Source organism: Desmodus rotundus, chromosome 3 (assembly GCF_022682495.2).
Source record: "Desmodus rotundus isolate HL8 chromosome 3, HLdesRot8A.1, whole genome shotgun sequence".
NCBI classification, from domain to species: domain Eukaryota; kingdom Metazoa; phylum Chordata; class Mammalia; order Chiroptera; family Phyllostomidae; genus Desmodus; species Desmodus rotundus.
The window spans coordinates 49,667,557-49,682,242 of NC_071389.1; the positions used below are offsets into that span (position 1 = coordinate 49,667,557).

At 38.6% G+C, this 14,686-nt stretch overlaps 2 protein-coding genes across 2 annotated transcripts in view; one reads left to right on the forward strand and one right to left on the reverse strand.

The window, feature by feature from the left end:
- Nucleotides 1-7,097, reverse strand: part of ANKRD13C (ankyrin repeat domain 13C) — a 72,994-nt gene extending 65,897 nt beyond the window's left edge. The window contains exon 1 of the mRNA XM_024565387.4: nt 5,983-7,097. Within this exon, the coding sequence (XP_024421155.1) occupies nt 5,983-6,427 (445 nt within the window). The 5' untranslated portion in view covers nt 6,428-7,097. The remainder of the gene's footprint in view (nt 1-5,982) is intronic.
- Nucleotides 1-14,686, forward strand: part of CTH (cystathionine gamma-lyase) — a 73,496-nt gene that overhangs the window by 29,620 nt on the left and 29,190 nt on the right. The window lies entirely within an intron of this gene.

The following is a 14,686-nucleotide window of genomic DNA, read 5'->3' on the forward strand; positions in this document are numbered from 1 at the left end:
AGTATATATCTGTTATATGAAAGAATGAACAAAGGAAATAAAAATATAATACAAAGAACCATCAGAATAGTGTTAAAATCTGTTTTTACTTTCCAAAAACAATTTCACCCCAGGACAAAGCAGGTCTATACAAGATTCTCTATGAAAGCCTACCAAAGGAGAGATACGCAGAAGATACGCAAGACTGCACACATGCTTTTATGGAATTCAGCAGAGTGCTGAGTGAGAGAGAGCGTGCATTAACACGCCTGATAGATATCTACCACCAAGAGTCCAATGCACTGAACTCAGTTACACTACTAGCAACTACAGAAAACTTTCAGGAAGTCATATAAACCTACTCTTGTAGCAGACTGACAGTAAAAATTCAACTATCAGATAAATCTCAAGTGAAGTCCTATCTAAACCTCAAAAACAAAAATGTCTTTTGCTGGAAGATACTTAACACCAAAAGTGAGAGCAAGATGTTGCTATTAATAGCTATTATTATTATCTGAGGGTCTCATATTACTACATGAGCCCTCAGAGTAAAATATTTTCAAATGCAGTCTCCCACTGGATGTTATAATGTTCCAGTACATTGTTCCACTATCTACTTACATATTGTTCCAATATAATGTTCCAGTATCTACTTATTTCAGCAGTTTAGTAATTAGTATAATGTCATAAAAACCAGTTTTTACAGAAGCATGGTCTCCAACTCAAATCTGATTCGAAACACAGAGATGACCTGCTAGTTGTGCAGATAATCTCCAGGACTTCAACAAGAGTGACAGGCTTAAGAATAGATGAAATTCCACTAAACCACAAAATTAAACCTCACATATCCTGACAGCACCATTCATAATGTTCAAGTAGAAAAAACACCTTTTCTCTTTTTCCTAACCCAATTTTATATGCTTCAGTCTTGCTCTAAAACTGATCTTCCATCTCACTTCCAGTGAAATAAATGGTATATGAACAGAAAGTGTGTATCTGCCCAGCCCCCATCCAATTTTTCAGAAACTACTTATTTTCCAGAATCCAAAGCATCCTTACAATTACACTATACTCTGCATTAGATTTCTATGACTTGAGAGTGACAGTACCTTGGGGCAAGCATACTCATTTCTCCAGTGAGCCCTCCAGATTTCTCCTGCCTCATTGGGGATGCCCAGGATGTATCACTGTCATTAACTGCTCATTTCTGCTTCCTTTTTGCCCAACGTGGAAGGTCAGAATTCCTACTCCTATTGTAGCTCAGTTCAGGAAATTGGAGGAGAGGATTTCCCCCTCCCTCTCACGAGGCAGATGTGTTCATATTACAATTCTAATCGGTAGGTCACATTCTATAGTGCTCATGATGATGCCATCAGGAAACAAACCACGTAATCCACGGACCGTCCTACTCTGTTGGAGATGCACATGGGGGAAGAGATGAAAGGCGGAAGGTCATATCATATAGTCATTAAGATCAACTGAGTCAACCCAACAGGTCAGCGGAGTGACAGGCTTCACCACCTTATCACCCACATATCCAATGAAGGTGTGTAACACTTAATGGATTATTTTGGGTCTCCAGAAACCACTCTTCTTCTAAGGGAAGGAATAAGGCCTGCCTTTCAAAACCAAAGTTCAGAAAAGTCTACAAAACACGGGAACAGATATTCAGGAACTAATGTTCTTTTAAAGATGTGCTGTCATTATGACCCTCATGGCTGTAACTGTTCACCGGAGGCTTAGTTCAAGATTTTTTTGCCATGCAAAGTTTAGCTTTATAGTCACTCTTCACACAGACATATTATATATTATTCTCCTGCGTCACCTATCATTAAGATTTTACTGACAAAAACAGATAAAATCACAAAGAATTTTTAAATGTATAGAGGAGAATAAACATACCATATGAACACCAGATTATCCTATTGCTTCAATTCTCAAACATACATTTTTTAATCTTTCAAAATTAAGATGTTTTAAAATCCCCATCTGAAGAAATCTGCCAGCTACCAGGCAGAGAGATATTACACATGGTAACCATTTCCTTATCACTTCAATGAGTTACCTGCATTAGCAGGAATACTCTAAATTGAATTTTAACTTAAATTTGAGATTTATAATCACAGTGTGAAATAGCTTCAGGAAGATTACACAACTCAGTAAAAATAAACGTTAACTGTGTACACCGAAGATGGAATTTCACATGCCAGGCAATATAATTAAAGTCAGTAGAAACTGCCAAATCTCTCAGAATAGATCAGAAATTGTTCACAATCTAGAAAAGGCTGGTCTGAGCAATTTATATATCAACAACTTTCATCACTGTGGCAACTAAAAGCTTCTGACTTATGGCCAAGAGAAGCTGCTTCACTTCTAAGGATATTGAACTCAATTAAGAGAAAAAACAAAATTACATGTTTAACAAATAGAAAGTGCTGTCAAAATCAAGAAAATCTTCCACATGCTTCACAAACATTCTCAATTCTAAAAGTCAGGAAGTAAAAATCAGGATGCTTTGTTTAACTACCAATGGCTAAAAGTGACCCAAAAAATCTTAAGTCAATGTGAAAAAGGGCTTAGACTTAAACCTTAATTCTATGCAAAAGAGAAAAAGGTGCTGTATAACTAAGGATACACCAAAGATACAAAGTTTAATAAATTTGGGTACATTTACTGTAATGGATCTTTTTATCCACTCCAAAAAAGCTGTTACTAAATATATGAGTCACAATCACTTAGCAAATTTGAACATAGTATACACAATGTTACGGGTGTTACTATATTTAACTTATATTTCAAAAGATGTGTTTGGATCCAAATACAGTATTCTTCAAAATAACTGATGGTTCAGAAAAGCAATTCATACTCAACCAACATTTTGCCACAAAACAAAAACTTTTGTCCTTGCTCCTATTCAATTTGGCAATAAAAAGGAAAAATTAAAAAACTAGTTTCACTCAAAGATGATTAAGAGTTTCACTTACTTATATAACATACACACAGTACCGCATTTAGCCATGTACAATGTGTACTTTTTTGCCCAAATTTTCGAGGGAAAAATAACGATGCGCATTATACATAGGTATAATGACTACATGCGTGTAATAATGGGTATAATAACCCTATATATCATGCACAAAGGAATATGGGTGTGCATTATACGCAGCAAAATATGGTATGCACTACGTTTCAGGGACCATTCTAAGCACTTTATAAACAATGTTATATGAAGAATGGACACAGAAGTTAGAAATGTTTACCTGAAGATAAGGAGAACATGATAGCTCTTGTCAAACATCTAACCGGCTATCATGTGAGCGAGAGAGCCCATTTATCTTACCATTAAATAAAAAAGACACAGAACAAATAAGAGTGAGAGGTTTGGGCTCTGCATAAAAACTCTGAGAGCTCTCCGATGGCAGAATCTCTCTACAAGACTGTTATAATGACTAAATGGGAAAGTCTATATTAAAGAACTTTGCTGTAAACTATCACAGACACATTAGAATTGACTTCTTTGAAATACAGTAGGTCCTGATGAATAGAAATATTTACAAAGATGTTGATCATGGCCTTTAGAGTCATAGCTATTAGTTCATTTCCCATCTTTACAACTTCTAAATGTGCAACTTTAGAAAAGTTTCCTTTAAAATAGGATAATGATCTTTAGAAAAGTTTCCTTTAAAATAGGATAAAGCTATCAGCTTTGCAGGGTTACTGTAAGAATTAAATGTATGTAAACACTTAGCATAGTGCTGACACACTCAATAAACTGTATCTATGATGATATGATGGTGCCCATCATATCATAATAACGTTGTGGAAGGAACCTCTACAGTGAATATAAAACTACATGGTACGATGTGGTGTGACTCCACGGCTCTGCTATGCACCGGTATGAGTACTCTGTTGTAATTTGAAAGAAAAAGCATTCTAAAAATATAAATAAAGTATCCAGGTTACTAAAAATCACGAGTAAAAGTAACAATATAATGGGGAAATTATGCAGCTACTGGGGAAAGGGTTTAAAGCAGCAGCACATTAAATACAAGCCGCTCTTCCAAGCAGACCTTACTACACAGGACATGAGAATGTACATTGCAGGGGAAAAAACAATTACCCTTTCCACTTGTATGTGAACCCTGGTTACATTCATCAGAAATATCAACAATATAAGGGTAGCTAAGTACAATGCGAACATTTGGTACATCAAGGCAATTTAAGAAGTGAATTTCAGTGGAATAAGGAAAAGAGTTTAGGGATACTTAGGATTCCAATTACTTTGCAAATAATTTGTATTTTAACATACCAACTCCTAAATGTTGCATTACAGAATATAGAAGCCCAATAATACTGCCACTCAGTATTATTTATGATCACTCAAGAAATTCAGTTCTAATATACCATACTACCATACTTGGTCATATTTGTGTCTCTTATTTGAAAAGAAATTATCCCTCAAAAAAAAATCTTTGAATTGTTTTCAGGGACATTTCTTTCAAAGGCAACGGCTATTAAAATAAAACATAGCTTTTATGAAGTCCAAATCTGAAAAACTTCTCAATAATTGACTGAAGCCACATTATATCTCCCACAAAAAGCTCTTCCCCAAACAGTTAAAATATAATTTCCATCAACAAATAATGATATGCTAGTTGCAACAGTAGTAAAATAATTCTATAAATTAAAGGTAGGAATAAAAAAACTGGGTACGGTTTTCAGGAACTTTTTTGGGGATTTGATTTATGATAAATGACAGGTAGTGATATTATTACAATATCATTAAATTCAGAATACAAGCGCAGTTGTTAGAAAACTGTACAACAGAAATCTTACTTTATCTCAGTTTTTGCCCTTATTTTACGTAAGAAGCCTGGAGTCCAATAGGATTGGTGGAGCTTATTCCATAAGTAAGTGTTTCATTAATTTGTTATATTATTTTGAGCAAAGAGTTCCGAGTGTTCTAACTGAATGTATGAAAAAGTCATGCTCAGTTAAAAGCAGAGCAATTGCCAACTACACAGTTTAAATGGCCTATTTATGAAATGGTGAAAATATCAGTGTTTACATTCGTTTTCGTAATAAATTTACTGTTGTTTTAAAAGTTAACCCAATCAGTGTTTTTAGAACTAAAAAGCAGGGGAAAAAATCAGCTGATGAGTTAAGGTAAGGCAAAAAGTAGAAATATAGTCCTTGAATAACAAATGACACTCTACTTTGTCATATAGGCTATGAGGAAGTTACTATGAAAAAACACAGTGCTACTTTTAGTTGCAGTCATTAAGATGAAACATTACTATTAGCGACCGCCTAAGTAAAACAAGCAAAAAACTCGAAACTCTACTCCAACAAAATTTTAGCTACTCAGAAATCACTTTATTTGCTCTAAATGCCAACAAATTTAAACTGTGTGGTTTTCACAAATCAAAGCATTCTATATTCTATCTTAAATGCAAAGTGTAGACACTCTATCAAAACAAGTTTCCTTAAAGCGTTAAAAAAAAAACCAAAAACCAAAAAACCCACTATGAAACAGGCAACCTGGCAGGCAGGAATCACAACCAGTTGCAGTCAAGTTGGACTCTGTATCTAGCTAATGAAGGTAGGTGGGCAATATGTAAGTCCAAATTCAAGATCCCAAGGTGGGAGATGGGGAGAGAAAGAAATGTAGTTTCATGAACGAAGGAAGAAAGCCAGGATGGATAAGAAGCAACCTAATATTTCTCATAATCAAGCATCAACACACATTGAAGGTCTGTCTCAAACACAAAGCAGCTTCTCACTAGAAACTTTGAAGTGGGCAAGGAGGAAACATTCCTTTGCACCCACAAGAACCAATCCCCTGACCACTAGCATGCTATTAGTGAATGCATCATGATTTACGGGCATTTGGCCCGGATGATAAGCAAAGGAAAGAAAGGTTTGTTGGACAAGAGCCTAGGATTCCAGAGGCGCACCCTCGGCTCGGGGAAGGAGAGGTGGAGAGGGGCGAGCACTCCTCACCGTGATTATCTTTCTGCCCGATATTGTGCGTGCGGATGAGAGAGGACAGTCTCCTTACATCCCCTTTGAAGACGCACTCGTGCACTGGGTAGTGTGCGGGGCAAACGCCTCCATCTGCGGCGACGGCAATGGGGTTGGTGCCCCCTAGAAGAGTCTGGGACTGGGAGGTGGTGGTTACAGAGGAATTATGCAGCGGCAGGGCCGGCGCGCCGGGTGGATTGGAGGAGGCCGGAGCTGTCTTCAGCTGGAGCCGGTGATGATGGTTACTGAAGATCTTATGACAGGCTTTGCCGCCCTTGCCGCTGCCGCCCGTGCCGATCCTGCCTCCAGTAAAGGTGCCGCCGAGGGCAGCCGCCGCTTCCTCATCCCCAGTCTCCAGCAAGTCCCCCTCTTCTTTGCTGGGCTTGTGGTCCCTCCGCAGTGAGCGGATCTTCTCTCCAGTCATCGCCGCCAGGGGCAGAAAGGGGATCCGGGGGGCTCACCGCCGGCGACGGAGTAGGCGCTGCGGCGGCACAGGGCGATTAGAGCGGTGGCCAGGAGCCTCCAGCGCAGCATGAACTCCCACCGAGCCCCCGAGCCCGGGACAAACGCATCGCCCGGAGGAAAAAGAGCCCGCTCTCGCCCAGGTACGAAGGAACGCGCGCTCGCTGGGGGGAGCTAGTGCTAAGGTACCCACGACACCACGATCCCGGCCCCCGCCGCTCCAATAGCCACCACTGCCTCACCCCGAAAAACAGGGCACAGCCATCTTCCTCTGCCTTCTCTCGCGAGAGCTCCCCGGGAGGGGAGGGGGAAGGAAACACCGCGATAGGTGAGCAGTAGGCTCCCTCCCCCGCACTTCCTATTCGCAGAGAGTGGCCGAGTGCCCCCACTTTCCGAGCGTCGTGTTTCCGCCTCGAGCTGGGATTTCTGAGCCAGAAGAGCGAGACCCGTCCCTCTCTGTGGTCGCGCTTCAGGAGTGAACGTTCAAAAACCTTAGCCTGCGTTTGAATGTTTGATGCGTCTTATAAACAATGACTTAAACCTTCCGACATCTAGGCTTCCCGCAAAGGAGTGCAGATTGACGTCCCTGTACGCAGGATGTGATGTCACTGAGATGCACAGAAAATTCATTCAATAAACATTTGCTAAACATCTATTTCGTGCCATGCATTGAGCTAGTAGATTTATAAAACGCTACTCCTGGCTCGAAGGAGCTCAGTAAAGGAAGATAGTCAAACAGTTGGGTTCTACATTTAACTACCCGAGGAATGAAGTGGTTGCGGGGACCTAGCTTGCGCGCGCACACACACACACAGAAAAATTTTAGTGTTAGAGTGTCAGAAAAGTCACCGTAAAAGAGTTTTGGGTCTGACCTTGGAAAAAAGGCTATTCAGCAGAAGGAAAGAGAGGAGTTCACTCAAATGTTTGTTGATGAATCAATTTCCGGCAGGCGTCAGAGATTAAGAATGTGGAGTGGACGCTGAAGGATGGCAAATACGATTGTGTAATTGGAACATCACTGGACTAGTTCATGGCCAGACTTGACTCAGCGTAAAGTACCGAAAGAATATAAATTTGACATCCATAATGCCTTGACAAAATTAAGTGGTGGGGAACTGGAGCGGAAGGAAGTAAAATTTCCTGAATATGTTACCCATTTATCTCTCCAAAGTCCCATTTATTCAGACAGCTGCTTCTCTCAAATCTATTCTACCTTAAATTTTATTACCATCCCCATCCCCACCCCACCCTACCCTCCGACAACCCCCGCCAAAAACAAACCCCCTGGGAACTGGCTTCTTTTCATCCTCCCCTGCCACTCAGGTTTTCACCTCCCATCTTCTTTCAAACCTATTCAAATTTATTTCTTCCCTTCTTCCTTGTCTTTCTTTTTTGGTGCAGGGTGGGGGTCGTTCCGATTATGTTCAAGCATTACCCAATCAGCACCTCAAAGGATCCTACTCAGAAAACATGAGACTGAACACATATAAATATATAATACATGTATACAAGAACATTTTGTTCTTCCACAATAGCCAGTATTTATTGTTAACTCTAAACCAGCAGTATGCTTTATATATTATCTCCTTGTGATAAGTATCATTTTTAATCTTCATTTGACAGTTGAAAAAACTTGCCCAATGCCTCAAATCTGGAATTCAACACAGTCAAGTATGATTTCAGGGCTAGAGAAAAAAGAAGGTGTCACATCATGCAGGACTTTGTATGTGATCTTAAAAGTTTAGACTTATCCAAAAAGAAATGGATAGATTTTTAGGGATGGTAAATGGGAATAGCATGATGAATTCGCGTTTTAGAAAATGATTTTTAAATCATACTTTTTAAAAGTGTGTATTAAGAATAGATTACAAGGGGGCTACTCTAGAGACAGGGAAAGTGAGAGAATAATGCATAAATCAAATAAACGTAACAATGTGTTAATATTTGAATGTAAAAATCCGGACAATTACATCACACAGTGTTAACAGTGGTATTCACTATGAAAGATGGAATTGTGAAATCACATATTCCCTGCATTGCTTATATGTCTTTTTACAAAGAGAAAATATTACAATTTATTAAGCAGAAAAATAATATATTAATTTTTGAAGAAGTATGCAGTAATTCAGGTAATGAGAGACTATGAGATCGTGAACCAAATGAGTCTACCATTGTATCTGTAAAGTATCACTGGATCCAGAATTTACAAGTACTTTATTAGTGGCTGCCACTCATGGAGAGGTGTGGAAACTCCTTTAAGTGTCTTTCCAATAAAATCAAATGCTACAGACATCAAAAATAATATTCAGCCTTTACTTTTAAGAGCTCCACATTCTAATAGGGAAAATGATATAGAAATATAAGATTAAAAAACAGTGTGAAAAATACAAGAATTGAAATGACATGAGATCCTGATATAATATGGAAGAGAAAATTATTAATTATATCGGGAGGAAGTGAAAGTCAGACGATCGGGAAATCTTTCTGGAGAAAATAGTGTCCAGGTTAGGCTTCAAAGAATGTATCAGAGTTGGCCAACTGGGCAAGGGACAGGGATGTCACAGGTGGTAACAGATATCATTCACTGAGAGCTTCCTATGTGTCACGCACTGTGCCAAGCAAGTGTCAGTAACAATTTGATTTAATCCCCACAACAAGTCTATGAGGTACTCACTGCCCCCATTTTGCAGCTCAGGCAGCTGAGGCACAGTAAGTGATCATTCAGCTGATGGGTAAAGAGAAAAGTATGTATAAATATAGCATGATCTTGAGAATCATTAGAGCATAGTACGTGACAGGGAAAGCGATGGTAAATGAGACTAGCAAGAAAAGAAGAAAAGCTGAGCTAAATTACCAAAAGCAACTGTATGAAACTTGGAGTATATATGCTAATATGAGGGAGGAACAAACTTTCCTCTCCCCTCAAGGTTCTTCTGGCTGGTCTAATAAATCACATAGACATGAGACAGGTTAGCAAGAGAAAATAACCATATTTAATACCTGCATATGTATGGGAACCTCACATACATGAGTCAGAGACCCCACAGGCATGAGGGGTTCAGAGACAGAACGGGTGATTGAGGTATATATGACATCCAGAGCTAGGGATGACTTAGGGTCCCTTAGGGACTTCAAAAGGTCATTGCAGGATGATAAGAAAAACAGACTTTTAATGAACAGAAGTTTGCCTTGCCCTATAGATAGCTCAAAAGACGTTATCTCTAATAATCTCTTATGGGCTCCAATTCAAATTCTTCTAGATAGTTAAGGGGGGCAGTTTCTCTTGAGCCTGAGGTTAAAATTTACTTTAGCTCAAAGCAATCTGCATACCACGGAGCCATGTCTTGAGATGACTCCTTCTGGACCCCACACTAGGCAATGGCGAGTTTGCAGAGAATTTTACCTGTGCACCAAAAGGTTTAGGGTTCATTCCTGGTCAGGGCACATACCTAGGCTGCATGTTCGGTCCCTGATCAGGCATGTATGGGAAGCACCCAATTGATGTTTCTCTCTCACACCAATGTTTCTCTCTCTCTCTAAAAAGAGAATCAATAAATATATATGTAAAACATTTTTTAAAGACAGGATCACACTTAATCACCATAATGTACAGTCAACCCATCTCCCAAAGACAAGAGATTTTGCCAGTCATTTCAGCTTCACTTCCTACCACAATGTCAAATTCATTCTTCATTCTAACCAAAGCAATCTGCTGCCAGTCCCTTGTCTCTCATGTCTCCTCCATACCTTTGCACATGCTGTTGCATATGTTCCAAACTCATTTCTGCTTCATTCACCTAGATACCTCCTTCAGTCTGTCTCAAATTCGTTCAAATTTTATCTCTTCTTAGCATCAGGGTTTGTTTGTTTTTTTAAACTTGATATATAATTCAAGGATCTAAGAAATTATATCAAACTGATAGGGACTCAAAGATTTTAGCCTAAATTACAATTGATAGACTTAAGGGATCAATGCCCATGGGAAGCTGTTATTCCAGGAACTGGAATACATGACCACATGACTCCAGGAGGTCAACCTAATGTCCCAGGGTATCTGAGCTATTGTGTTCTAAGGACGGAACACAGACGGAAAATCACCCCTAAGCTGCAATTCCTTTCTGATTAATCTCTTTTCTAAATCCCTTATCTACCCTTTCTTCTCCTGATAGAAAGGTCGGCTGAAGATATTAAGACAGTTTTTGAGGGTATGGAACTAGCCTCCTCAGGTTGCTGGCATCTGAATAAATATTCAATCTTTGTCTCTATTTATTGGTTCTGGTAGTGACAGGAAGCATGAATGCCAACTTTTCCAGTTTCAAAACTAAACTTCTAAATAAAATACTGCACATCCTATTATGACTGTAGGCCATAAACCACATAGTATTAGCAACAGTTATGAGTTTGCAACCAAAAGAAACCACAGATATTTTTGTATCACATTACAATTGCTGCAGAAAACTCAAAATACAATTTACACTCATCACTACCTCAAAATTATGTTAATAATTATACCCATCCTTAGGTCTTATTCTTCAATGAGTTAATAAAGAAGCACATATTTCACTATATCACAAATTTATTTTTAAAATATTTCAATAGCTTTTTTAATTCACCATACTTCCATTGAATCCAAAGTGTTGTATGCATTTAAGAACACTGTTCTGAAAATAGGGCCCTAGGCTTCACCATACTGCCAAAGAGGTCCAAACGAAGTTACTGACTCCTTCTTAGCAGTCTTTAATGACACCTTCCCTTCCGACCCTTCTTTCCGATCAAACATCCCATCATTCTGAGTCAGGTGTGCCTTCTTGGCCACCTTTCTAATTTCCCATCTTAAGTTTTGCATCCCTCTTTGATATTCTGTCTGCCTCCTTAACTAGTCCTTTGAGCTGGTTGAGTACTGGAACTCTGTGTATCACTGCTGTATGCACAGTGCCTTACAGATAGTGAAGTAGTGAGTGCTTAATATTAATAATAAACAGCTGTAGAATTAATCAAACATTAGAACATAAAACCCTAAAGTATCTACAATGTACCAAGACAACTATAAACCAAGTGATAAGACGCTAAATGAATTTAAATAATCCCAATCTGATTATACTGAAGTTGACTATTACTCTTCTTGGATGGATGCTTATATGAGGCCCAAGAGGAGCTATATCATTTTGGATTTTTTTTCATTTATAAATACACTAATTCAATTGACACTGGCCTAAATTAAGGGTATTTATTGACTTACATAACAGAAAGGTGAGGAGATGTATTTTCAAAGGTGACCACCTCCAAACCACATGCGATTTTCTCAGCAACTCTCAGCAAGCCTCTCCCTGTTTGGAGCATCCTCTGAAGGCCAGCCTCACTCAAGCACACAAGACCGCAGCCAGCAGCAACGGAGGCCCTGTGTCTCCCTTCTGATCCAGAAGGAGGACCCAAGAGCACAAGTTTGGTGCCGGACATCTGTAAGAGGACCCTGTCCAAACCTTGTGCGCAGGAGCATGTTGATTGGCTCACTCCTGAGATGCCTCAAATAAATCCCTGAGGCAGAGGTTACCCTGATCAGCTTTGCCCAAGGAACACTCATTTCTGAGCCTGGGGGGTGTGGGCCAAAGCCCTAAAAACTACAAAACTATTTCATAAGAATCGGGTGAGAAGAACGATGGAGAAACAAAGACATGAGAGGGCAGGAAAAGTACGGCTCCCAGAGATTTAAAAATGAAATGAAACAACTCTACTATATAACTCAATTATCGAATTTACTAGAAAACATTCTGATCTTATAGGCTTCACTTACTAATTTCCCTCCTGGTGTGACAAGAAAACCAAATAATGATCTGCTTGCCTTGAATAGCTGAAAGAAGTATGATAAGTGTGTCCTTCAACTTTTTCTAATGAGGATTTTGTTAAATGCCTTATTATTCACTAATAGCCAATAACAATTAGAGAATTAACCCTGGTTCTAAGAATGAATATTTCTGAATTTTGGCAGAAATATATGTATTTGTATTAACTTTAGACAAAGCACCTAATCCTTATCCTTGTGTCTTCATTTAATAAAAGTGATAGTAACACAGTATGAAATATAGAGTGTACTGTACAAAATAATAAAATGTCACTGGTTATACTTTATAAATGTGTGAACAAACTTAAAATTAAGATAAGCAGCTAGTAATCTTACTTAATCTTTCTTACGTTGTCTACTAATGTATTTCTTTTTTAAGATTTTTATTTATTTTTATTGTTTTTAAAGATTTTATGTATTTATTTTTAGAGAGAAGGGAAGGGAGGGAGAAAGAAAGATGGGAGAAACATCAATCAGTTGTCCCTCCCACGCCCCCAACTGGGGACCTGACCTGCAAACCACATGTGCCCTGACTGGGAATCAAATGAGTGACCCTTTGGTTCGCAGGCCGGAGCTCAATCCACTGAGCCACACCATCCAGGGCTGTATACTGATATATTTTTAATGTAAACATTAGAACAGGTTTAATCCACCTTTTTTTCTTTTTCTCTGAAGGTTTGTATTTCATATTTTCACACTAATCTAGAATATGATGTCCTACACTCCATATCATTTGAACTGGGCCTAGGAGGATTTTAGTTGGATGGCTGATACAGCTGTCTAGCTAATGAAATTATCATCTTGAACATCCCTGACAGCGCTACTGCCAGTGCATGGCCCAATGAGAATAACAAACCGTGTAAATCTGTACCTTCTTCACACATTTCACATCCATCTCCCCAGCTCTCAGTGTTTTTCTGTTGTCTCTAAAATGGCACACTTCCTTTCTCAGAGGCAATGCTGGTCATTTTCTTTTCCTTTTACTATTTTTTACCAGTGATAATTAGTGATTTAGTCAGATTTCTATTAAGTAAGCAGAGAAAATCAGAGAGACAGGTTGCCAAGGAAACCCAGAACCAAGAGCTGTGGAAGCTCCACAAGGAAGCAAGTCCTCTGAGACAGATAAGACGCACAGACTTCTGGAGGGTAGGGAAGAAGGAGGGACGGAAGATGCCAGGAGCATAACGAGTACAAGTTATGAGATGAAAGGGAAAAGACAAAATGCAACATTTACAAATGAAATGATTTTGAGATCTCCAACAAAGGCTTGGAACAAAAGATGGGACACAGATGTGAATGGGTTTGTCAGTGAAAGAAGGGGTTAAAACACAATGGGAAGGTACGTAAGAGATTAAATGGAATAGATGGATAAGGGTCATTACTCAACGTGTGCAATAGGGAAGTCGTCTCCATCAGCAATCCTAGTGGCCAGATCTGTATATCACCTTCATTATTTTTAACTCCTTCCTCTCTCTTAGCCCCACATTCAACCGGTCACCAAATCTTGACCTTTACAACTCTGATATACCTCTAAAATTGATCTCTCGATTTTGCACTGGCCATACTTGAGTTCAGACTATTATCACTTGAAACTGCCTCTAAACTATTGTGTCTCTGTCTCCAATTTTCCATTAATGCATGTATATGCAGAGCAACCACATCCATTCACCCCTTGAATTGCTAGATTTATCAAATAAAATTATAAGACACTTAGTTAAATTTGAATTTCAAGTTGAACAATTTTTAATTTTATTTTTCAATGACAGTTGACATCCAATATTTTATTAGTCTCAGATGTGCAGCATAGTGGTTAGACAATTATATACTTTACGAAAGGATCCCCCAATATTTCTACAACCCACCTGACACCGTGTGTAGTTACTACAACATTAGTGACAGTATTCCCTGTGCTGCACTTTACATCCCAATGACTATTTTGTAACCACCAGTTTGTACTTCTTAATCCTTTCACTTTTTTTCACCCAGTCCCTAGCCACCCCCCTACCATTTGGCAACCCTAAGCAGATTAAACAACTTTTAGTATAAGTATGTCCCAAATATTATATGAGACAATATAGCAAGTATTACAAATATCCATTCAATATTTGCGGCATACTTATACTAAAAAATACTGTTTTTTAATTTGAAATTCAAATTTAATTGGTCATTTTGTATTTCATTTAGCAGCCTTATTAACATTTCGATCATTCGTTTGTGTTATTTAGAGTTAACATATATAGTTAAAGTACAAAACCAAATGTGTAAGAATAGTAACACCAAATTCAGGATAATGGTTTCTATGGAACATTAAGAAGAAAAATATCATTAATTAGGCATACATCAAGATCAAAGAACATCAAGAAGACAAAAATTATGACTACA